This window comes from Bemisia tabaci, chromosome 2, assembly GCF_918797505.1.
Source record: "Bemisia tabaci chromosome 2, PGI_BMITA_v3".
Classification (NCBI taxonomy): Eukaryota; Metazoa; Arthropoda; class Insecta; order Hemiptera; family Aleyrodidae; genus Bemisia; species Bemisia tabaci.
In genome coordinates, this window is record NC_092794.1 from 7,177,722 (window position 1) to 7,202,052 (window position 24,331).

At 37.9% G+C, this 24,331-nt stretch overlaps 3 protein-coding genes and 1 long non-coding RNA gene across 5 annotated transcripts in view; all 4 read left to right on the plus strand.

The window, feature by feature from the left end:
- LOC140224039 (spectrin alpha chain-like) overlaps positions 1 to 96 on the plus strand; it is an 8,799-nt gene extending 8,703 nt beyond the window's left edge. The window contains exon 12 of the mRNA XM_072297071.1: positions 61 to 96. Coding sequence (XP_072153172.1) covers positions 61 to 96 — 36 coding nt within the window. The remainder of the gene's footprint in view (positions 1 to 60) is intronic.
- A 116-nt stretch (positions 97 to 212) lies between these two features.
- Positions 213 to 2,043, plus strand: LOC140223976 (uncharacterized). The gene is made up of 3 exons (XR_011899231.1): positions 213 to 547; positions 942 to 1,046; positions 1,751 to 2,043. It is a non-coding gene; the product is annotated as an uncharacterized lncRNA (long non-coding RNA).
- Positions 2,044 to 3,598: 1,555 nt separating this feature from the next.
- On the plus strand, positions 3,599 to 7,421 carry RpS23 (ribosomal protein S23). Its single transcript, XM_019049007.2, has 4 exons — positions 3,599 to 3,730; positions 4,512 to 4,671; positions 5,170 to 5,354; positions 7,264 to 7,421. Exons 1-4 carry the CDS (start codon positions 3,727 to 3,729, stop codon positions 7,344 to 7,346), a joined length of 432 nt encoding a protein of 143 aa, XP_018904552.1. The 5' UTR covers positions 3,599 to 3,726; the 3' UTR covers positions 7,347 to 7,421.
- A 1,301-nt stretch (positions 7,422 to 8,722) lies between these two features.
- LOC109035389 (protein SLC31A2) lies at positions 8,723 to 16,783 on the plus strand. Of its 2 annotated transcripts, none has more exons than XM_019049002.2 (4): positions 8,723 to 9,331; positions 10,487 to 10,670; positions 12,208 to 12,482; positions 14,210 to 16,783. In XM_019049002.2, exons 1-4 carry the CDS (start codon positions 9,259 to 9,261, stop codon positions 14,347 to 14,349), a joined length of 672 nt encoding a protein of 223 aa, XP_018904547.2. In that variant the 5' UTR covers positions 8,723 to 9,258; the 3' UTR covers positions 14,350 to 16,783. The 2 variants fall into 2 exon arrangements, with proteins under 2 accessions (XP_018904547.2, XP_018904548.1); XM_019049003.2 differs by having other exon boundaries at positions 8,732 to 9,331; positions 12,208 to 12,425.
- Positions 16,784 to 24,331: the final 7,548 nt, after the last annotated feature.

The window sequence follows — 24,331 nt, forward strand, 5'->3', positions numbered from 1 at the left end:
TTAGATTTTTCATTTTAACTCTTTAGTCTCACTCAATCCAGTCCATTCTTCAACTTTCAGTTTTATCCTTCAACAATCTTCAGTAATGTCCCGTAAAATTAATGACTAGACTTGCAGCTGATAGCTCCACTGATTATAGCCAGCCAATAGCGTGTAGACTTGTTGTCTCACCACCTGTGACGTCAGCAAGTCTATAAAAGCTTGCGCTGCCCATTTCTCGAGGTCCTTTTACCATCTTGACCCGTAGTACTACGTTATGCCATTTTCTCTGCTTAGGCATTATTTATTCAAAGTGTGACTCTGTAATTCTAGCATTTTTCCAAATTCTTTAATACAACATTTTCGGCCCTTTAAATATTTTCTGCTCGCCCACAACTCCACTTAATTTTCAAGAATTTGTCAAGAATTTTTAGATGTTTTTCAGTCCGTCTAAAACTCAACAAATCCCACGGACGTGACACTTGTCCCGTATGTACAATGAAAAAATTTCAAAAACAGCAAATAACTTTCAGTGCAGAAAAATGTTCTTCACGCCATTTAAAAAGAGGTGTGTGACAGTTAGTCATTAAAAAAACTGAATTGAAACAGTTACGAATGTGAACTCTAACAGTAGGTATTGAGTTGCTTGAAATAGTTATGAAAAAAACAGGAATACTTGGTGAAGTTGAGCTTGCTAGATAGTCAAAAGAGGTGCGACAACATTTTTGCAAAGTCCTCAATTCTCAGGCTTGCTTTTGCGCATCTCAACCGATCAAGTACCAACTTTAGTAAGAGAAACAAGAAGAAGTGTGACTCATTCATTGAGAGTTTAACAATCAATATTTTCAACCTCTTAAAGTTCCAATCAACTCTTTATTTGGTCTCGTTTTCACCGCAAACGTCTTTTGTAAGTTGTTGTCAGCGGATCATTTCTATTATCGCAATTTTTTGTTTTCTTCCAGCATCTCAAACCACCTAAAATTCAATTAGATGTCAGTAGGAAGAAAAAAGGAGGTGCTGTCAAAGTTATTAAAACTCAAAAGCATCTTCAAGAGGAAGCTAATGTTGTAAGTTTTTTTCAATAATTGTAACTACTCTGACCCTGGAATTAGTACGAAAATAGTTTAAAATTGTGTTCTAACAAATAATCTGAAAAACAAGTCAGGTGATGGCCTGCACCAGGTTTCTGAACGACTCACTCGCAATCCAACCAACTGCCAGTCATTGCATTGGTAGATCAAACTCCAGCGCTGCCACGATAGCGTGGTTCTTATATGTCGGAAGGATTTTTGAGCTGTCGTAGTGGCTTCTAAATGGTTCCACTTGAAAGAATCGTGGATTGAACATGTATGGAAATAATCGATACTGGCTCTAACCATGCAATTTGCCAACTGTTCATTACTTCCTTCTTAATCATTTTACTACCTACTTATAATATATTACAAACATAATGTTGTGTGTATTTACTCTATTCTATTTCATTTCATATTCCTTTTCCATCGCTTTTAAAAAACATTTGCATGAGGGTCTTAGATTCAAGGCAGGAAATCTTAGATTCAGAACGAAACATTTTTTCAACAAACAAAGTTTTGGAAAAAAATTGAGATTCGTCTCTGATAAGGGTCATCTTTGTGTAGGGGAACAATTGTAATTGGATTTTATTTCTATCATAAATGATCTGACACCAATATCAAAAGGTTTGAGGTTAGCCATCATACTGAATATGTCCCCTAATGGTGCTTGCCAGTAATTTTTTCCTTTTTTCTTGCAGAAATTTAACAAGGCATTCCAAACGAAGCAGCTGAAATTAAGAGAAGAATTGTATGGTAAAGAAGAGGAAGAAGGAGAACCTTCTACACCATCTGTCCTCGACAGGTTCAAGAAACGGAAAAAAAAAGAAATTACGTGGAGATTAAGTAAATGTCCAATCTAATACAGACTAGCATAACTCTATGTCCTCTTTGTTTAAATCAAAACCATTTTTGAAAATAACTTTCAGATCCTAATCATGTAATTTTCCTTGTAATTTTTATGTACATAAATTTTATATTCCTATTCTTGTTATTTTTGGTAGTCTATTTTAATCCGTAGTCACTCCCAGCTCATCCATTAGGTAACCAGATTCTCAAGCTAGATTTTTCACCCAAATTTTCAGTCTAATGAATGAATCAAGCAGGTCTTAGAATCTTAGTTTGATACCCACAGATTGTAGAGGAGGAAACATTACTAAGGTCTTGAAAACATCAAAGAACTCTGCGCACCCATGCTGCCGTGCTAAGGAAGAGTGCCATATAAACCTTCAAATGTTGCCAATTTTCTTCTCAAAAAATGTTTATTTTTGAGGAAAATCATGGATATTTTTCCTTGGGCTTTTTAGAATTTTTTTAACCATGAACAAAATTCGCTAAAAATTGAGAGAAAAATATGCTCAAATTTTCTTGGAAATTTGTGATGTGTCGAAGGAAATTTGGCAGTGTATGAGGGCTCATAGGGCGTCTCTTCTTAAAGCAGCAGTGCAGGGGTTCAGTCATCAAGGTATATTTTGATGGGTCGCTAATGGGTTAACATTAAGTCCATCTTTAGCACAAAGCCAAAACACTAAGCAATTCAGCCAGGTAAGAGCCAAGATATTCAAATTGACAACTGCATTTAACGGAGTGGCAAAAAAAGTCTTGAACAGTTTTTATCTGGGCTTTGTTTTGAAGTAATGCTCTCACTTCTGTACTGTATTACAAGAGTATTTTACGCCTATCAAGAACAGCAATCTCATAATGCAAGCCTTCTTTCAGCTTTTTCCGAAATCTCGGATGATTGAGAGGATCCTGTTCATGTTAGGTACTGCCATTTAAAAGGCCAGTTAAAATATTTGAATGAAGAGTCATAAAAATTGTAAATATTAAAACAATTATCTTGCATAATAATTTGCAGTTTCCGTGAAATTTTTCCTGCTCTTACACGTAAATCTGACTCCTCGCTGATTTCACTATGATTGTGATATCTGAAAAACTCCAAGGTATTTGATCGTCCTGCTTTCAAATTTCTATTATTACTTTAAATTTCAAGTACACATTATATGGTAATTTTGCTTGAGTTTTCAGCCTATTTTTCTGGAAAAACAAATAAGAATCATTCAAAATTTTGAGCAATACGTATAACGACACTCGGCAAGTCATCCTTAAAAAAATAAAAAAAAACATGACAAAATACTTCAATACCAAAGTGTTTTGCTTGAAATCGATATGAAACTTAGCTCTGTCTTGACATATTGTCAAGTTTATCTCCTTATTGTTATTATTGCAGAGATCTATATCTTTAATGCTCAAATGAGGGGCTTGGAAAACAAGTGGGGTAAGTACCTAAAGGTTTTGAAAAACTTGAGACATAAATGATTTCAATGAAAACCATTTTTCAGTGTATTTTCAGAAAAATTCACCACTAAAATCCAATTTTTAAGAATTATAATGTGAGTTGAGCTTTCTTTCTCTATAAGGCTCTACGTAATTTTGAAACTTTAAACATATTCTTACATATTTCTTGAAATAGCAAAAACTGCATTCGAAGCTATTGTCCACCGACCCATCCCCTTATAAAAATTTGAAATTTCCCGCCTCTATGCGACCGTGCTGCAATCTGGCGAACTACTACTGAACATCCAACGTCCACAAATTCCTCATTTTTTCGTCAGCCATTTTCTTCCGCGACGTAAGCCACCTTGTTTTGTGAACGTGCTATTTTCCTATTTTAGCAATGGGTAAGTGTTAATTATTCAAGTTTAATGTATCCAGATCGAATAAACTAGGGTAATTCTCCAAAAATCCTTGTGTCTTCTCTTCTCACCGATTTTATCTATTCCCCGGTTCGTACAGCCACGTGAGCGTGAGCGCCTTGCCGCAAGTGCCTATCGGCCGTATGCAACATGTTAATTTCAATTGATTCCTCATGCCAAATAGCCCTTTGCAGTTCTATGTCTGATCAAAGGATTAATGCCACTCTGAACGACTCATGATCCTTTTGTTAGCGAGAGGCACTCAATTTATATTGCGGTGGGTAGTGCGACATGTATCGCCGAAGCTGCATCCTTGCACTATCTCAGGATTTCCCATTTACAACATTGACTGGAAACATCAACTCTATTGAGTGATCATTATTATTTTTCCCAGCATCACTGACTAGCCGAGCCAACTAGAATAAGGCCCTAATCTTTTTACGTTACGGTCGACCGCAAGTTGAGAAACCTAACCTTTAAGTTTGTCTTGATGTCTCTTTATTAATATTCTGAGGTCAAGCTGTAAGAAAGTTGAGCTTTTTTTACAGCAGGCTCAAGTCATTCTTGGTTCCTCAATAATGGAAACTAATAGTCAGCGGGTGACTAATTATATTGACATTCTTGTCAACAAGATTTTGGCAACGGCTCCTTATCTTTGTGCAGCTATCTTTCACATTTGTGCACCTCCCAAGTTTGTTGTTTTCTCTAGTACTTACCCTTGATATCACTTTTCCCATGAATTCTTTTATTGCCCTTCCTTTTTCAGGTAAACCTCGTGGATTACGTACCGCTCGCAAGCACGTTAACAACCGTCGTGAAAACAGATGGGCTGACCAGGACTACAAGAAAGCTCATTTGGGAACGAGATGGAAGGCCAATCCCTTTGGTGGTGCCTCTCATGCCAAAGGAATCGTGTTGGAAAAAGTGTAAGTATACATATTTTTATCTAGTCTTGGAAATTTGTCAGATTTTTCAAAGGGACATTATAAGCTCAGTCTTAATAGAGTAAATTTAGCATTTGAATGAAATGATGTGAAGAAACTCTTGAAAAATTATGCAGGCTGAAATTTCTACTTAATTTTTCATGATACCTTCTTCTCTGTGTGTAATGGATAATCATTGAAGCATCAAGGAAAACCTGATATAACCTCCAGTTACTCACTTCTATTTATTCGTACCAGCCAAGGGTTCAGAAAATGCTTGTGCATTGCATTATGTAATCTGAGGAGATTTTTTAATTTGAATTGCTGTCACCACCAATAGCCGCAAAGGCTAATCCCATTCAGTCCTTTGTATCCTTTCCTATTGTCCTACTATATCTATTTTATGAACCAGGTGTTCATTTAGTTTTAATTGAACCAGCATTATTTTGCAAGGTATTCCTGATCCAACATTATTTGAGTATCTCTGAATTTCTGTTTCAGTGGAGTAGAAGCCAAACAACCCAACTCTGCTATCAGGAAGTGTGTGAGAGTACAGCTCATCAAGAACGGTAAAAAGATCACAGCCTTCGTCCCCCGTGACGGTTGTTTAAATTATATTGAAGAAAACGACGAAGTATTAGTTGCTGGATTTGGTCGTAAAGGTCACGCTGTTGGAGATATCCCCGGTAAGGATTATGACTCTCTTCATGCATCTGCTCCCACCAAAGCCCAAATCTCTCCCTTTTGAAATTTCAGCAAGGAGCTTCCCTTATGAAAGACCAATCATTTGCCTTTGTTGGGAAAAAAGAGTAAAACTGGAAAGAAACATCCATACCTAATATCCAAATATTTCCTGTAAAGCAGCAGTCAGAGATCATAGGTCCAGGGTATTTCTATGAATAAAAGAGTGAATTAAAGCACAACGGTGCATGTTTTCTCTTTGGAATATCACAAGAAAACGAATCACACAATGGGAAGTCAGAAAATGAACTCCTTAACAAGATATAACTGTTTCCAATTAACATCGGTTAAATGGCGTCGTTTGTACAATAAAACTTCTCCTTGTGTGAATCGTTTCTATGTAAGATTTTGAAGGGAAGACATGTCTTCCTCCACTTCAGATCTTGTCTATTGGTTATTGTTTGTGTACTAAGAAAATCCAAAAATTCATGACTAAGTGCCCTCAATACAGTAAAGGTGGTTCTCTTGAAAAAACCAAGAGAATCGGCTGGTGTAGGAGAACCCAAGGGATGGTGGAGTAATACAGGAAACCGATCTTCTAGCCTTGTGAATCCCAGAATTTCTGGCAATTGGTTAGTTGTGCTGGTCACAGAATTGTGTTTAAGTGCTTGATTCTTGCAGATTAGCTAAAAATAATAAGATCTGTCCAATCAGCAATTTCGTACACCGAAACTCGGGTGAAAGTAAGATAGAAAAAACTAAGTGTGTCTCTACCGCGGAGGATGGCGTCAAAAACTCAACTTTTCCAAGCGCAATATCTGTGTTAATATTGTACGTAGAAAGTTGCTGTTTAGACAGATCCTATTATTTTTAGCTAATCTGCTAGGATCAAGCATCAAAATTTGATTCTGTGACCAGCACAACTGTGCTGGTTGCTGGTCACATCAGTGAATTTTGCGTCAGCTTAGCAACTTTAGTTGGTGCCATTAGAGAAAGTGCCAACAACTTCTGAGTATCTTTTTCCTTAATTAGAATTTTCTAGTCAATATCTTGTGTAGCAAAAGAAATGTAATCATATTGAAATAATCCAAGAGGAAGTTTTGATCAAAACTTCAGGGAAAGTCAGAAAATGTTGACTTTATGGAGTGGAAGAATAGCACAAAAGAAGGCTGAGGAAAGCCAGGGAAGAGAAAAATTAAGGACCCTTGGAAACCCTAAGAAGTCCGATTTTGATGGAGGGAAAAAAGTGGTCAACAAGAGCCGTCTGTTTCAAATTCAGAAAAGTCAGCAGGGATCTGTGGTAAATCAGGATGAAGAAATATCCGTGCCGTTTCCAATCAAGTGTTGTCTCTGTGGTCAGTTTCTGACCCATTTAGGAAAAACACTGGGAAAATGAAAACTTCCTTTATGTGGCAACTATGGAAATCTCTGCTGTAAAAAGAAATATCTTATCCCTTCAGAGAAATCAAAGTTAGCATGCTGATTCAGGGTAGAGGCAATATTAAAGATTATATGCTAATTTTCAGGTTTCAGTCTCCGAACACGAATCAGTTTTTACTGCAATTTAGGGGTGCAGGAACTTCCAAGGGTTCCCCAACTTGAAGTTTTTGCAGAATGTCGCCCGACAATGTGGCTGGGACAGTTTTTCTCCTCCAAAACAGCGCACTTGAATGTTTCGTGTCCTAACATGAGTGCCCCCACTTCTGCGAGAAGTTCTGCGGTCATATAGTTTCTGCACTCCTGCTGCAATTGACCCATTCCGTTTCTAAATAGTTTTGAAAAAGTCAAGTCTATCTATACGTCTTTTCTTGATGAAGAGTCCTCAATAATAATAAAAAAAAATTTTAATTAATAATCATCTGTTATTACCTGGTCTATTTGATTTCTGATGTATTTTTGATTATCTGTTTTCAGGAGTCAGATTCAAGGTGGTGAAAGTAGCTAACGTGTCTCTTCTAGCTTTATACAAAGAAAAGAAAGAACGACCTAGATCTTAAGTGTGTATGTATTTCATTTTTTGTTTCTATCTTTTGTATATGTTTTGACAAATAAACCATCTGTGACTGATGTTATTTTTAATTCTATTCTTTGATCAGACATTGCTTCATCAAGTACTCCCAAATCTTTTCAATTTTTGTAGTACCATTTGTGGTTCGCAAATGAAGGGCTGGGTGCAGAAAGAGCATTTCTTGGTCGGGGTGTCTAAGAATCTCTGCTACCGTTTCATCCATTATAATTAAAGCAAATTGATGGAATTTGTTGATACTTGTACTGAATGTTCTTTATGATTTTACAATGCTGAAAGCAGAAAATTTCAGAAAATTAACCCAATTGTTTCCCCTCCATAATATAAATCAGCATTGGAGATTCTGAAACACCGCAACTGAGAAATGCCCGCTCTGCATCCAACGCCTCAAACAACACAGATGCCTAAACAGAACTTGTGTAAACCAGGAAAATAAATCTACCTCCTTCATAAAAAATTACCTCAAGCGAGGAAGTTCATCTGAGTCTTGTCAATTGGATAATTTGCTGTAAAAAAATTTATTACTGTAGAGTGTCCTTAATGGGCCAAGTTGGTATTTTATATTTTAGTTCAGAAAATTGCAGGAAAAGAGTTTTTGAAGTGAGAAAATGCACTGCTTTGTGTCATCATCAGGCAGAATTTTTCTTCTAAACCCATTAATATTAGTAGATCATGTCTTTTGCTCCTGCTTTATTGTTCAATTTAGTAAGTAGCCTAGTGCTCAGTTCACTTGGTGGTTTCCATAAAAACATTTTTCATCTCATTTCAGGCACTCAGAAATTCTCCATAGACGCCATTAGTGGCACGTCTCAAAAAAGCGATATATATTGATTTATTCGCATCAGTAGCATTGAAAGAGGTTACGCCTATGTTATCGTTTGGATCCAATTCAATAGAATGGAGAATCCCTATTATGACATCGCCACTAATAACGTCTATTGCTAACTTTTTTCTGAACACTTCAGTTCAAAGAGTTGTCAATGAATTGCGTCTTCAACTATCTTCAGGGAGACAATATTTGAATTTTAGTGTCTAATCCGACTCACGGTACTGATTCAGTCCGACAATATTAGATTGTGTCTGTTTCCCTCTCTTTTTTCGTTTTTAACAAGAGAACCAAATAACATTCCGATCGAAAATGTTTTGAGTGTTTGAAAAGAACCTTATTTAGGAGCTTGGCACTATCTTCTAAACCTGTCGATTTGAATCAGCCCGCGCTGAATGATGACGTCATCGGGTCTGTGCAGGCTTCTCATTGGTTATCATTCTCCGTGGATTAGCCAATACAGTAGGAGGGTTCCGTGAAACGCACTGAACACAGATAACGTGTCTCAGGAGAGAAATGTGTCATGTGAACGATGGGAAAGTGATAAGTTATCAGGAGTCGCCTTGTTGAACGATTATCAATTAACGTTTGATCGAGTGTTGTTTTGAGTTTTTGAGTGTCATCATTATGCAGAATTTCCTGGATCCATTCCTTTGTTCCACAGCAGCAAGTTCAGCACCTCATGCATTTTAGTGCTCTAGTGATGTGCCAGAATGCCCAAGGAATGTTTGCAAGAGTCATGATTTTCCACTCCAAACTGTGTTTAATTTGAATGGTTTTATTCGGTTTACCTCTGTATATTTCGCAATTATTTGTTTATTTTTACGGACCGGTAATGTCTCATCCACTTAATGAGGTTGTCTGATAACTGGGGACCAGCATGCATCTACTTTTGCCTCGCTGCCAAAGTTTCAGTTCCAAGTCACTCGTATCATTGTCTCAACCATCATCTGTCATTCCTCTCTCAATTAGAGAACATTTTTTTGATACTTTTAAATCTGTATATTCTTTACACGACAGAGAAAATTCAGCCTTGTCAAAGCATTCTTGATCTATAATGATGGCTTTCTGGTTCGGCACGGACTTATCTGACTTCATGATCCCTGGATTTAGTATTCATTCAGTCGCAGGTAAATATTGTTATCTATTTTTTTCTTCAGTGATCGTGTGTGCAGTAACTTTTGAAAGAGCCTTCAATTTCTGTAATGAATGTGGAAGTTTCCGGCATGCTTTCTCCATGTCTCTGTTTTGGAATCTGGGGTGGTCTCCGATGCCTTCATAGATGCAAGGGGCTTTAATATTTGCTGTATTTAAAGCCTGAAATCTTGCTAGAAGCCAAAATGTAACAGGAATGGAGGCTCTATATTTTTCTCGAACGTCCTTTATTTGTATTTGTCAGAGCCTGGTCTTTTGGTGCCATACGAGGTTTCTGTGAATGGTTCAAGCCACTAAATGTCAATGAACTGGCTCTGGATTTATCATTCAAATGAGCATGTTGAGAGAGAGGATTTTCAAAATCAGCGGAGATAAAAAAATTAGTCATGAGAATATATGAGAAATGGAGGACGCATGGGGTGTGGAATTTCCTCACCTCTTGAACGAGTCAGAAGATCTAGTGTCTTTTTGTCGCTGCATTGAAAGTGAAATTAGAAGGGTACCAAAAGTTTCGCAATACTGACAGGTTCTCGTAATCCTGTGTTTTTATCTTCCAGTTGAAGTACAGGTTTGCCTTATGAAAAAATGTGCAACCTGTACCTGTAATACCTATCATAGCAAAATACAGTCTTGTTTTAATAGCACTAGTCAATTTGAAAGTAGACTACCAACAGAATTGACTCCCCGAAGTTACAAGATTAACGGTTTACCTCACAAAGAGCACATACTTAATACTGGTAAGCTGCCAACGTGGAGTTATTCACATCGGGTGCTTAACAATAAGCAGCTGGAAACCTTCTGTCTTTCTATTGATTTCAAGCCAGCAGCATTTCGACGGTGAAACTACCAAACCACGTATCTCGGTTTGCGACGTCGCAGACTTCCTGTCATACTTTACTTTTTAAAGAAAAGCTACTTAACGTCCAGTCTTGAAAATTTCCGTGATTTTTCCTCTTTGTGCGGAGAAAATTCTGTGAAAATTTCAAGGCATGATATTGATTTGGTCTACTTCAAAAAAATAAAATGTGAGTGGAGATTTTTAAACACCGTAAACGAGATACGTGGTTTGGTAGTTTCACCGTCGATTTGCAGTTCTACATCTGTATTCCTTTTTTTTTTTTTTGTTACAGCATTCAGTGGATTATGTGCTGCTCTTTTTATCATAGCAATAGTGCATGAAAATGTCAAGATTGTGTACGAGTTGCGGAAACTTCATCGTACCATTCCCAACCGTTCCTTTTTTAGTTGTTTCTCTGAGATGTCAGCGCTTTTGACTCAAGATGCTTCTGGAAGGTACACGAGACCATCAGCAAGGTAAAAGTCATTTCAAGTTTTTCGTACTGTAGAAAGATTTTGTTCATAATGCTTTTGGTCCAGAGATATCAATCTCAAAGAATCTCAAAATGCTTAGCTAAAGCTAAGAAAAAATGATTTCTGGAATATTATCAAGCTCCCGAAAGTTTTCTCTTGAACTTTCTCAACCTCATGTTATTGTTTTCTTTTTTCTTTTTCTCGATAACTGCAAATTGAAATTTTTTTCAATGTGAAACTCACATTTTTTCCTTCAAAATCAGAGTCAGTTCACTAGAATTTTTAATGTCTCATTTGATAGTAATAAGTGTAGCATGTTAGCTGGAAATATCCCTTGTGAAGGTTATTCTTGAAAATTTTAAAACCAAAAATCATAAAAGGGAGTATTTGTAAATTAAGTGATGCTTTTTTTGGCATTTTTGACCTCCAACACTCCCCCCTCCCCCTTTGGAACGCTTTTGTGACGTAGGCCCCTATCATTTAACACAATGCTATTATGCTCTCCTGAACCTCCCCCCCCCCCCACCATTTAGCATTCCAAGAGTTATGAACGGCCCCAAAACATGCATGAGATGTTACTTAAATAAGCTGCAAAATTTATCAGTCACCACAAATGCTTCACTTAGGTACCTCTCTTATTGTTGGCTTTTAACAACCTTTGAGCTTCGTTCCTATGATTTGTTTGACTGTCCATAGCAAGACAGGCAAAAATGCAGAAACTTGACTCTTTTTACTCCGGAAGACAGCGTTTTAAATTGGATCATGAAAAGTGTCTTAAGTTTGCATTTTGTTTCTTCCAACCTTTCTACTCGCACAGAGAATATTTTCATCATTTCTTTGGTCCTTAAAAGAAATTACTGCAACAAATTCTAGAAATAGATTTCATATGCATTCATATCCACCGAGAGAGAACAGAAATTTAAATGAGAGTAGAATTTGTCATTAATGTAATAAATTGATGGTGAAACTGCAGAGGTGTCTCTCTTGGTTTGTGGCATCGTAGACCTCCTGTCATACTTTATTTTCCCCTTGAAAAACGACTCAATATCTGTTGTATCTATGAATCTCCCGTCATTGAGGCTGCTTCTGATGGCATCGATGAGCTGCTGCCATCAGGAGCCATTTCCGTCTCCGTGACCGGCACGGCAAGGTCATTTCTAGATCCTTCAGGACATTGAACACACGTTGTAGTTATCAGTTGTTACCAGGGAATTCAGCTAGGCTTATCTCTGAAGCATGTAGTTCTTGATTAGTGAAAAGTCAAAATGACAATGAATAATAGAGTATTTATAGTTCACACTCTTCTAGTCTTCATTCACACAGTTACAATAACGTCACCTCTTGAAAATCTCAATAATTTTTCTTCTCAATGTGAAGAATATGCTGTGAAAATTTAAGATCAAAATGTTGGTTCGTCCTCTTTTTAAAAAATAAAATAGGAGCGTAGATGTTGAAACAATGCAACTAAGACATGCATTTTTCAGTTTCCCCGTCAAAATGCTTTGATTATTTAATTTTTTATTTTTGCTCTTTTTTCCAGGGAGCTTCATCCAGTCAGTCAATTCTTGTGGTTCCTCTCTCAAACAATCTTAAGTTACTTCTTAATGCTGAGTGTGATGACTTTCAATGGCTACATTGGCATAGCAATTGTTCTTGGATGTGGACTGGGTTATTTTCTCTTCAGCTCAGAGTTAGAAAAAACAATGATACATTGCATTTTTCAAAAGGTTGCATGTGATGGACGAAATCGGCCCTGTGGTAAGTTTTTCATGATGAAAGCAGACTGCTGGAAAGTAACTCCTTTATGTTTACCAGGTATTCAACGATTTAAACAATTAGAATGGAACTAAAGCTTGAGCATGACTTGTGTAATTCGTGTTTTGAATGCACAATTGGTGCTGCCTCCCAAAGCAGACCGTGGCTCTTGAAAATTTTCATTTTATTTGTCCGTCACTGGTGGTTTCATTGTATAAATGTCCACAACCGAATGTAAATTACATCTCCCTCCCCTCCCCCCCAGTTAATATAATATTCTTAAAAAGAATTTCAGAATCAACTACAGACAAAATCACGTCATGGATTATACTCCAAAGTTGTGAATTTTTTTTCTCGTCATCTTTTACTTTTATTTACTTATTCACAATCTAGTACAACACAATAAAAGCTAAAAGTTGTAGCTTATTTTATATGTCAAGTGTCATGTAGTTGCTACATAACATGAAACAGTAAGTTTTAGAATTTTTTCCAGAAGTCAGTAGATTATCAATGTCCTTAAAATGCTCATTTTAGTCAAAATACTTCAAGCTAGTTAAGAAACATGTTATTAGAATTTCATACTTGCAAAAGTTTTCCTGACAGATAGCGGGAGAAATTTCCTAATTACCCAAGTCTAACAATCGGAATATCTACACTTCCATGCTCGGATTTGTTTATAGTTCTGTGTAGGTAGACGATCAAACAGAAATAACAAATTTCATTGGTATCATTTGAAACTAGAACATATTCCAAATCAAATTCATGGACAGCAGCAAATGGGAATAGTGAAGAAATTTTTGTCAGAAAGTTGTGAATTTGCAGGGAAGGCAAAAAAAATCTTAAAAGTGTTTCACTGAGCATACCTGCATGTTTTATTTGTGTGTGGGGGACGAATGAGTCAGATGCATGCAATACTACGTGTGAATATTTTTCAGACTTAATTTTTTACCCTTTTTTTTTTATTCTGCTTAGTATAAGTAAATATAAGCATGGAATCATTCATAGACTAATTTATGTTACGTATCCATTGGAGTGTCTATATTACATTGCCACTTTTAGTAAAGAATTTTAAAAGATAGAAGACAATAAACTATATAGAGAACAAAAAATGAAAATAAAAAAAGCGTAAAATATCTAAACATAAATATCGACGGTGTAAGTCGGCAATCACATAACTCGTTTGCGGTGTCTAAAAATCTCCGCCTACATATCATTATTTTAAAGGAGAAAAAATTGACATTATTTCTTGAAGTTTTTGCAGAATTTTCTTCGCATAGGGAAGAAAAATCATGACAGTTTTAAAGAATTGCCGCTGAGTAGTTTTCCGTTGAAAAAATAAAGTATGACAAGAAGTCTACGACGTCGCAAACCGAGTTATGTGATTGCTGACTTACACCGTCGATATATCAAATCTTGCTAATAATTCTGGAAGCATCAAGAGAGGAAAGAAAAAGTATGATTCAAGTGTGTTTTAGGTTTTTTTCCAAGTAAAATTACCTCTATTCAAACTAGTTTTTTCTTCCCTTTTTGCTCCTTTTTTTTATTTTAAAAAAAAAATCCCAATTGATATATGAGGTTCTTCAAGGGAAACCATTACACTGAAGTATATGATCTCAAGCCGTCCATCTTTAGTCCATTTATTATATCACCTCTTCGTTCTTATATTATTTCTTTTAAGACTCTTTCAAAATTTGAAAGTTAATTGAACTGTTCTAATTATATACATAATGAATGCATTTTCCATTTTTTATAATATCGTTTAACGAAAATTCTTTTGCGTTTTTTAGGTGCAAGTAATCTTGAAGCAGAAAAAGTCAGTGACAAAACGGCTCTTTCAGCAAATGAAAACTGCGAGTGTAACAGTCCGGACTCCGACTCATCTTTAACTCCTGACCACATTTTAACAACTGTTGAAGTGCATACTTGAATTTTACGTTCTTGATCTGAAATGTCTGAAGTTCGCCGCATTATTTCACTTTCTGATCATAAATAATTAATTTTTTAAAATTTCTTTTTACGCCCATCAATGGGGAAAGAGTCAGTGATTTTAAACGTAGAATTCTTGCCAAAAATGAAAGAATTATTTGATAAGCTTTCATCGAAAGGAAGCTATTTTAAAGCTCACAATACGGACCTTGTTTCATGACCGAAAAAGAAAAAACGCTGAAGGAGAAACTGTGTAATATTTATTTTTGTAGCATAAAGTTTTTCCTCCCCATGATGCCTAAAATTCTGAGGTTTTAGCCTTTTTTATTGCCATTTTTAAGGAGCGTCATAACCTCTATCAATTTATTCAAGTACCTAATATTTCTGTGATATTTAGTGATTTGAAAGTTTAAGTTTTCATTCTTTTGTAAGGACAGTTTTCCTGATTGTTAAAGCATTTATCAGTAATTTTATCAGCTTTTTCTTGTTAACGGATTTTATAATATTTTCATTAGAGCTTCAGTATTTATATTTACACAGAGACTTCAATCACAGAAGCAGCAAGAATTTGGTTTGCTGTTAAAATTAGCGAATTCATCACTTATTACATCCTGCTTGATAATTACAGTAGTAATTTCCCCTGTATCATAGCTCACTCCTCCTCACAAAGCAAGAGAGCCTTAACCCAATTCCTACTTAGCATTCCTGGCCATTGGAGAATACGTGTGAGAGTGTGTGAGTAATATCTCCCAAGAACAAAGGGAAGCCGCTGGGCTACGTTTGGCGGGTTGCATACGTTTCCCGATTACCTCCCATACATTTAGTACAGTGACATACATTTAATACTTTTTTTCCACAATTTAAAATGTGATTCTGCCGAACAAATTTGTTTCTTTCGATAAAACTAGCCGAAATATTTAACTGAAAATTCCACGCCCGGAATACATTCACTTTCTCAAGTAAAAAAATCAACTTTTTAAGTCCTCCGCTATACGATCCCGTGTGTTTTCGGGAGTTACGAACATTTAACCTCAAACCCATGGCCAGGAATGCTAAGTAGGAATTGCTTAACCTCATAGCACTCCTTCCATAACGGACTTGCTCTAAGCTGATCATTCATTAATCAACGATTTCGGTAAGCTTTTTTTTCTTTTTTTTCAGTGAATTCGTCAGAAATTCTCTCCTCTAATGACTTTAAAAAATTGCCTTTTGATGATTGTAGAATGAAAGCTGTAGTAATGGATTGTTCATATCATTTAGTTAAAATAGCAGGATCTCCCCTCTCTCTATTTTTGCCAATTCCCCAGTAGATGAAATCTTCAATTTCCCATCAACCACATTGATAAAATGGATCAAGAAAAGCTCTTTGCAGGTGGTGACTAAAAAACATATTTGCACTCATAGAACTAAACGTCTTACACACCCCTCTCATACTTACTTACCTGATATTAAAGCTGATCTGAAATTGAGGGTTTGAAGAATTTTGCAATGATCAAGAAGAGGGATCTAGTCCCAAGCACTTGTGAGGGGTGAGGGAGTGTTGTGCTGAATGTGAATAACCAAAGTCTTATGAAAAAAAAATGTATGTTGTATATCTGTGTATGCGATTGTTCTGTATGTACAGTATATCTATAGTTAGTATTTGTATAGTTAATTGACTTTTGTTCTCAAAATAATATTAAATGATCATCATAAGTTAGTACTCTCAAAGTGATAAGCAGACTCTCTAGTGAAAATGCCAAAATTATTCATCACGAACCATCTTTCATTGCAGCACCATTTCAAGAAGCTGCTTATGAGAAGGCTCCTAATCTTTTTTCGCATTCGTAGGAGATATACTTTGAGCTCCGAAAGATGGGTTGTTTTCAGTGTTATCAAGCAATTTAACAAGACTGAGTACCTGACTTATTTTTAATTTCTTAAAAATCTAGGTGAAGTTTTTCATTACTTACTCATGTATCTGGAAGTAAGGTGTTGTTATGCATAATTACCTGTCTACTTTTAATAATTGACTTACAGTTGAAATTTAGTGTGCCAAACTGGAGCTCTTTTTAAGGAAGAAGTTTTTAAGGGAGGGTAAGAAGAACTAATCAGATCATGAAAGTACAAGAACTGTTGAAAATTATTTTAATTTATGGTTATTTTGTAAGCTCTAGGGCACTTACGAAAAGATTCACTCAAGCTTATTCTCGTCTCCTCTGAATTTTGAGTCCAATTTCCCATAAAATTACGTTCTATTCTTCTTGAAGTGTTGCCATGTCTCAATTGAATATTCATTACTTGTTAGTTTTAAAACTCTTTGATTGTCAGCTAAATGAAAGAGTTATTTTTCTCTTTTTGAAAGGAATTGTTAACCGCTCATCTTTTGTGTTTCTCCACTCTGTGTATTTTAATTCCTAAATTCCAAAGTAAATAATCTTTTATAAAATTTCAAATGTTTTTTTAAACCTAATATGACATTTGTGAGGAGAACCTCTTTTAATTCTCAATTTATTTATCAAAATGATTTGACCAGATATTTTTTGTAAGAGTCCATAAGTCAACTTTCCCTTCCATCTTCCAAGAAGAGATATGGTAGGTAACGACCAAATAAATTTACACACTTAGACTCCAACAGAAGATCTGCCATCTTGATTCTTACATCTACTTCAAATGCAAAACTGATGGCGAAAAATCTTCTGTTGTAGTTGATAAGTGCCTAAACTTATTTGGCCCGGACTCTACCCACAATATCACTGATGAAAGTTATATTGGATGTGGCAAAATTCTTGAGTTATGGCAGAACATCACGAGAGGATGGTTCATATGCCTTTGATGTATGTTTAAAGTCATTTAATTTCTTTTTTTCCCCTTTTTTTATCTCTCTATAATGATTGGTTTCAATATGTCAAAGATCTTTCGCCATTCAAAGGGTGGAAATTCCAAATTTGGTATTCATGCGCCATCAGGTGTTGCCAAGATTTTGCAACTATTTCTGTCTTACGAAAGGATTGTAATGTCCCTAGAATAATAATCATTGTCTTAAGTTATAGTAGGATCAAAAATAAGAGAAAATTTCCTACTGAAAATGAATGAAGCAAAGGCATGTACTTAGGCTCTTTTATAGAAAGAATAGCATGCACAATTTTAGCACCCCGGCGCTTACCAGGGTTTTAATTTCCATTCTACATCCCATCCCATCCCATCCTCCCACCTATAATAGTTACCCGACCTATGTCGTCAATTCTTTCGTTCACGATAACTATCGTTAGATTTACGTTAGCTTCTTCAAATTTTGCAATTTTGTCCATTTTGGTCTTATGAAGAACTGTATAGATTTTCAGTTAAATCACTTTTACCGTTTACTTATAAACGGTAATTAACGTAAGTGCCCTACTTACGCTGTTTTCCACTAAAATGTATTTATGAAAGTTCCATTCCTTGGTTTCCTTTTGTTTCCTTGATAACCTTTGCTTGCTATCAGCTGATGTTTTACCTATTTCCATTTCCCGGCCGAGTCAGCGGATTTTATGCCACCTTTTTTTTTTTTTTTTTTCTTTTTAATAAATCCTAGCTAGGTTAGTTCTATTTTCTTGCCAGCATTTATTATACCTCCCCCCCCCTTCCAGCTCATTTTTCTAACTCTTGCAGCCGCCCCCCCCCCCCCACTCATTTTATTTATATTTCTTTTTCTTATGGCATGCCTTGCTCCCCTACCACCATTTTTTCAGGGTTTCATACATAGGGATAAAATATTGTATTGTATATCGATCCTCGATATATCGTTCGATATAAAGCAGGACTGACAGGGATAGATCGGAATTAATCCTTAGGGTTCAGGGGGTTCGCCCCTGCTTTGGCTCCTTAGGGTTCAGGGGGCTCGCCCCCGGTTGGCTCCTTAGGGTTCAGGGGGCTCGCCCCCGGCTTTGGCTCCCTAGGGTTCAGGGGGCTTGCCCCCGGCTTTGGCTCCCTAGGGTTCAGGGGGCTGGCCCCCGGCTTTGGCTCATTAGGGTTCAGGGGGCTCGCCCCCGGGTTTCGCTCCTTAGTGTTCAGGGGGCTGGCCCCCGGCTTTGACTCCTTAGTGTTCAGGGGGCTGGCCCCCGGTTTCGCTCCTTAGTGTTCAGGGGGCTGGCCCCCGGCTTTGGCTCCGTAGTGTTCAGGGGGCTGGCCCCCGGCTTTGGCTCCGTAGTGTTCAGGGGGCTGGCCCCCGTCTTTGGCTCCTTAGTATTCAGGGGGCTGGCCCCCGGTCTTGGCTCCGTAGTGTTCAGGGGGCTGGCCCCCGTCTTTGGCTCCTTAGTATTCAGGGGACTGGTCCCCGGTCTTGGCTCCGTAGTGTTCAGGGGGCTGGCCCCCGTCTTTGGCTCCGTAGTGTTCAGGGGCTGGCCCCCGGCTTTGGCTCCGTAGGTTCAGGGGGCTGGCCCCGTCTTTGGCTCCGTAGTGTTCAGGGGGCTGGCCCCCGTCTTTGGCTCCGTAGTGTTCAGGGGGCTGGCCCCCGGCTTTGGCTCCGTAGTGCTCAGGGGTCTGGCCCCCGGCTTCGGCTCCTTAGGGTTCAGGGGGGCGGCCCCCGGGTTTGGTTTCTTAGGGTTCAGGGGGGCCTCCTCCGGGGTGTTGAGCCTTTTGGATGACTCTGCTGTGATTCATACCCCGTATTCTGAAGTCAATGATTCGCCTTCAAATGGCCGGGTATGCAAAATGACTGCCGTGAAGCACGAATAGTGGTATCAGAATTTTCCATTAAGTTTATGGATACCTACATTTGAAGGCGCTCTTCTGTATCCATTGTTTGTGGCCGTTTACATCGATGTTGACCAACAAGTTCATAATTTTGGGTTTTAAATCGAGCCTCACATTCGAAAATGGCCGAGGAATAATAATTTAATAAAATAATAAGATTGTTTTTGGTCTCTCCGTCTCATTTCAAAGAAGAGAGCGCCTGGAGGCGGCTGGATCAGATTGTTTATTTTAATTCCCTTGGTCTGGGCATCGTATTCTGAAGCGAAACTGAAAGAGTTGCCGTTTACAAGATCGCAACTTACTCAAAAGCGGTTGTGAATTTAAAAAGTTTCGCACGGATAAAATGAGCTGTCGTTGATTAACTGTGAATAATCGAATTTGAAGAAAAGGTACTGTGTCCACTGGTCCATTAGGCAAGCGTAAAGCATGGATGGATGAAGCATCATTGACCAACTAAATCTTATCTGATAGGGAATTTTAAGTGTGAAATCCTTTTTTTCAGTCTTTAAATGATCCAAATCCACCAACAAGTTTAAAACACCAATTGCAAAAATGCGTTTTTCCTGATGAAGTGTCGATTCTTAGTGCCAAAAACGCAAATCTCGGCATTTCAGCCGTATTTTCTAACTGTTCGAGAAAGTATTAAAACCGCTGATGGAGTTTTCAGAAACATCTTATTCTTGCTATCCTCAAGAATTATTACTCTTCTGCCGAAGGGTAACCTCTAAAGAGGAATTCAGACAGTATTTTTGCTCTCCTGGAAAATCGTGTTTTCCGAGAATTGCTTTTCTGCCTTTTCACCATCGATAACCAAGGTAGATCGACACAGGTATGGACAAGTTGAGAATGGATGAATGTTTCTTAATTGACAATTTGAGAATTTAAGTTTTATGTTGACCAGTTTCTCGAAGGAAAAATACAATTCCTACAGAAGTCTGCAACGTCGCAAATGGAGAAACTTCGTCTCTCATTTTGCCCAAGAATATGTATGTATAAAATTGGAGGCATTTATGACTTTCCTCTCTCAACTTATATTTGTCTGTAACGATAAACAGTGGGACGCGTTTGCTACGGCGCCTTGATACAACTATACAACCTCGACGGATGTCCGTATTGCGTTCAAAAAATTGAAGGCGTTTTGACTCCCTGCACATATTACCTGTAGTTGATCCGATCGACAAACGCGTATGTCGGCGGTGACGGGGTCTTGTTGCATTTTTTTAAACTTGATGGATGTCCGTATCGCACCGACTGAAGTGCGGAAACCACGTATCTGCATTGCGGTGTTTCAAAATTTCCGTTCTTATTTCATGCCTTCCAGGGGAAACAATCCAAATTTACGACTTAAAATCATGAACCAAATCTTCCGCTATCGAATACGAAAAATCGTGGAGAATTTAAGTTTTATGTTGACCAGTTTCTCGAAGGAAAAATACAATTTCTAAGGAAGTCTGCAACGTCGCAAATTAAGAAACGTCGTCTCTCATTTTGCCCAAAAATATGTATGTGTAAAATTGAAGGCATTAGGACTTTCCTCTCTCAACTTGATGGATGTCCGTTTCTCACCGACTGAAGTGCAAAACCTCGTATCTCTAGGACCCAGAGTTTCAATCCCATTCCACCTTAAACGTCCGTAATACCAAATTTCCGCCATTTTCCAGATGAATAAGGATTGATAAGCATAATACTGCATTTAACCCGTCTAATCTAAGTTTATCCTAATTCGTTTTCCAAGAACGTTTTTAAAAAATAGCATTTCATCAAACTAGAGAAGATTAAATTAACGTCATTTCGTTTCGCCTTCAATTTCAGTGTAGGCAACAGGAGCTTCCGCGTGGTCGAATAGTGCTATCGTCGTGAAATGGCACGCTCACTCAGGCAAAACAAGCGCCCATGTGGTCGAATAGTGGTGCATCATCCCCTAAACAATATCGGCTCAATGCTCCCCGTTATTAAATTAATAATTTTTGATGAGCGCATCGGCAAAGTCTGAAATGCACTCATAACTTCACAATCTGCGTAAGAAATTTGCGGTTTTTTGAGCTTCCCGCTTCAAAAACGATACTACGGCACAGGTGAACATTTTGTTAGAGGAGTCGTTCCATCGTCGGCAATACTCATCATGGCCGACGACAATCCGCCAAAACACCTGTGATGGGACGAGATAACACCTGAACAGGATTAGACTAGATAACAATCGGCGTGTTTACGTTCATATTTTCCTCACCCGCCTTGATTGACCTTGAACTCTCCTCAAAATACGCGCGGAACTGCGCAAGCGTCGGCCATGATGAATATTGCCGACGATGGAGCGACTCTTCTAACAAAATGTTCACCTGTGCCGTAGTATCGTTTTTGAAGCGGGAAGCTCAAAAAAACGCAAATTTCTTACGCAGATTGTGAAGTTATGAGTGCATTTCAGACTTTGCCGATGCGCACATCGTGATTTTTGAGGCATTATATATAGGAAACAACTCTTATTTTTATGAAGCATCTAGACCCGTGACTTCAGTCACGGGCTTTCCGGTAGTTTATAAATAAAACTGGGTACTTATACAAAGAAATCACCTGAAATTTTTAATAACGTTTAGTGAGATAAAATATCCTCTGCGTTGTTTCTTGTGTACCTATCTGCTTTCAAAGCCGAACCAAGCGCAAAAGATTTCCATCGCAGTATAAAAGGATTCAACTTATTTGGTGCAGACTCAGTGGGGAATCTTGACATGATTGTGGAAGGAATATGTAAATTTTAGGAACAGATTAAATTGTGAGAAAAAAACTGCCTATATTTTCAAATTACAAAGTCACCTTTTCTTGCAATTTCAAATGGTAGAAAGTATTTCATCAATTATCTCAAAATTATAGAAAAACTAATCTTGTTTTTTCTGCGACTTAATTTGTAATCAACATAAAACTACCGTAAATTTTATAATGATAAAATCAATCACTTGAAAGTTAAAAAATTCTCATGTACATTTTAAAATGATGAATAAGGAAGGAAATGATACCTAATTGAATTTTTAAACAGTCACGTAATATTCCATTTTTATATGTTTTGAGCTGCATAAGATTTAGGATTCGTGAGCACTAGCAGTTTTTTCTTTTTTATAAGCGTAGGTATGTAATATTTACGCCTCTTGGCTTTCTTTTTCACAGTAGGTATTGTAGAAGAAAATCTCTGGGCCATAACCTACAGTTCGTTTTTTAAATAGATCCTCAGACAAGGTGAGATCATCTCAACATATATAATTCCTCCTTAAGGTGATTCATCAAGCTCAAGTGACATGGTCGAACTGGCATGTGATATATCGCTTCGATTAGGTCAAAAATCTCGGCAGATTTTGAATTTTCAGCAACAAAAAAAAGGACGATAGTCCCTGCGCATGAGCAAAGAATCATTTTAAACCCGAAAATTGGTAAAATTCAGAGAAATGAAAGCAGAATAGTGTTTGGAAAAAACCTCGCATTCGATACAAAAATCGATAGCTGAATCGAATGCGAGGTTTTTTCCCAAACACTATTCTGCTGTCATTTCTCTGAATTTTGCCAATTTTTGGGTCTAGAATGATTCTTTAGGCTCATGCGCAGGGGCTATCGTCCTTTTTTTGCTGAAAATTTAAAATCTGCCGAGATTTTTTACCTATAATCGATGCGATATTTCGCATGCCAGTTCGACCACGTCACTTGAGCTTGACTAATCACCCTAAAATTTTATGCAGCACACGGTGTGATCTTTAAAAGATACCTAATTCAACTCACAAGTGAAGAAAGCACGACACACGTGGAAGGGAGAGTCCCCTCTCCCCTACCTATTCCATCATTGAAACCTCGATCTGGCTTGCCAAAAAACCAAAATCTACCCGAGTTACATCGGACAGTCCCTAGACAACATTCTCTGTTCAAATGTGAGTGTGTGTGAGTGTGCGCGCGCCAGGTTTCCTAGCTTCGACGAGCCTCGGAACTCCGCATCTGATCACGATAAAACAGCGTATCGACCTATCCAAGTTTAGCCTTACTCCCCGTTCACGGCCGTTTTTTCTGGGGCACTGTGTTTGACGCAATGCGTGAGGTATTCATGCAGTCTTGTAGGCGCTATGCGTTTCCCGCCGACCGCTGCTGACCGCACTGTGTTTGACGCAATGCGTGAGGTATTCACACAGTCTTGTAGGCGCTAATGTGTGTTACACGCCGACCGCCGCGCCCCGCCGAGGGCTTTTCCTTTTCATCTCAAGTCCTAGTCATCATTGTTCTCTGCGCCGCGCCGTTCCAGGCCAAATTGGGTGTTTGGTTTCTCTCTTAACGCAACTAATTAAAGGTGCTGCCTCTTGTATCACCGAAAGACGACAAAATTAGAAATTACTATAGGTACCTACTCTCAAAAGGAAATGAGAGATTTTGTCGCCTTTTCTCGTTTGTAATTTTTTTTTCTGAATCCGATTTTTTGTATACCTACGTTTAAAAAAATTTCAAAATTTGCCGCCCCCCTACCTATTCCTTTCCATCTCAAGTCCTTGTCATCATTGCTCTCTGCGCCGCGCCGTTCCAGGCCAAATTGGGTGCTTGGTTTCTCTCTTAACTCGACTAATTAAAGGTGCTGCCTCCTGTATCACCAAAAGACGACAAAATTAGAAATTTCTATACTCTCACAAGGCAATGAGAGATTTGTCGCTTTTACTCGTTTTTTTTTCTGAATCCGATTTTTTCATACCTACATTAAAAAAAAAATCAAAATTTGCCGCCATGGGTCGCGGCCCATGTGGCCACCCCCTAAATTCGGCCCTGAAAACGACGTAAGCATTATCTGAAAATTGCGTTTGAGAAGTCTAATGATACTGTCGTTTCACGGTTTCACCATGCGTGTAAGTAGAGACCGGGGCCTAGTCCTGAGAAAAATTATCGACCAACTCGGTAGAGACCAGATAGATTGCGCTGGAGAATTCCGAAAACCCGATATATTGGCCGGGCGGCCGACAAGTAAATTAATTTCGGAGGAGTAATATTAGGAGCGGTGTGGAACTCCTCTGAGATCAGTGGGATTACTTCCGAGAGGCGAGAGCGTTCGTTGACCACCGACGTACAAGAACCCTCCAACTCTGCCGTGCTGAGGAAAAACGCTGTATGAACATTCCAGAGTTGCCAAATTTCACCGGATAAAATATGTATTTTTGAGGGATGGTATGTATATTTTCTTGAACTTCTCAGATAATTTAGATTAAACGGAGAATTTGCATGCAAATTTTTTATTACTTCATCTGAAAGTGCCTAAAGAG

What these genes read in the sequence shown, in the direction of transcription:
- RpS23 (XM_019049007.2), top strand. An exon ending in GGAATCGTGTTGGAAAAAGT is followed by an intron (nt 4,672 to 5,169) that starts GTAAGTATACAT and finishes TTTCTGTTTCAG; the next exon opens with TGGAGTAGAAGCCAAACAAC. An exon ending in CGCTGTTGGAGATATCCCCG is followed by an intron (nt 5,355 to 7,263) that starts GTAAGGATTATG and finishes ATCTGTTTTCAG; the next exon opens with GAGTCAGATTCAAGGTGGTG.
- LOC109035389 (XM_019049002.2), top strand. Translation starts at nt 9,259, where the DNA reads ATGATGGCTTTCTGGTTCGGCACGGACTTATCTGACTTCATGATCCCT. An exon ending in TACACGAGACCATCAGCAAG is followed by an intron (nt 10,671 to 12,207) that starts GTAAAAGTCATT and finishes TCTTTTTTCCAG; the next exon opens with GGAGCTTCATCCAGTCAGTC. An exon ending in AACTCCTTTATGTTTACCAG is followed by an intron (nt 12,483 to 14,209) that starts GTATTCAACGAT and finishes TGCGTTTTTTAG; the next exon opens with GTGCAAGTAATCTTGAAGCA.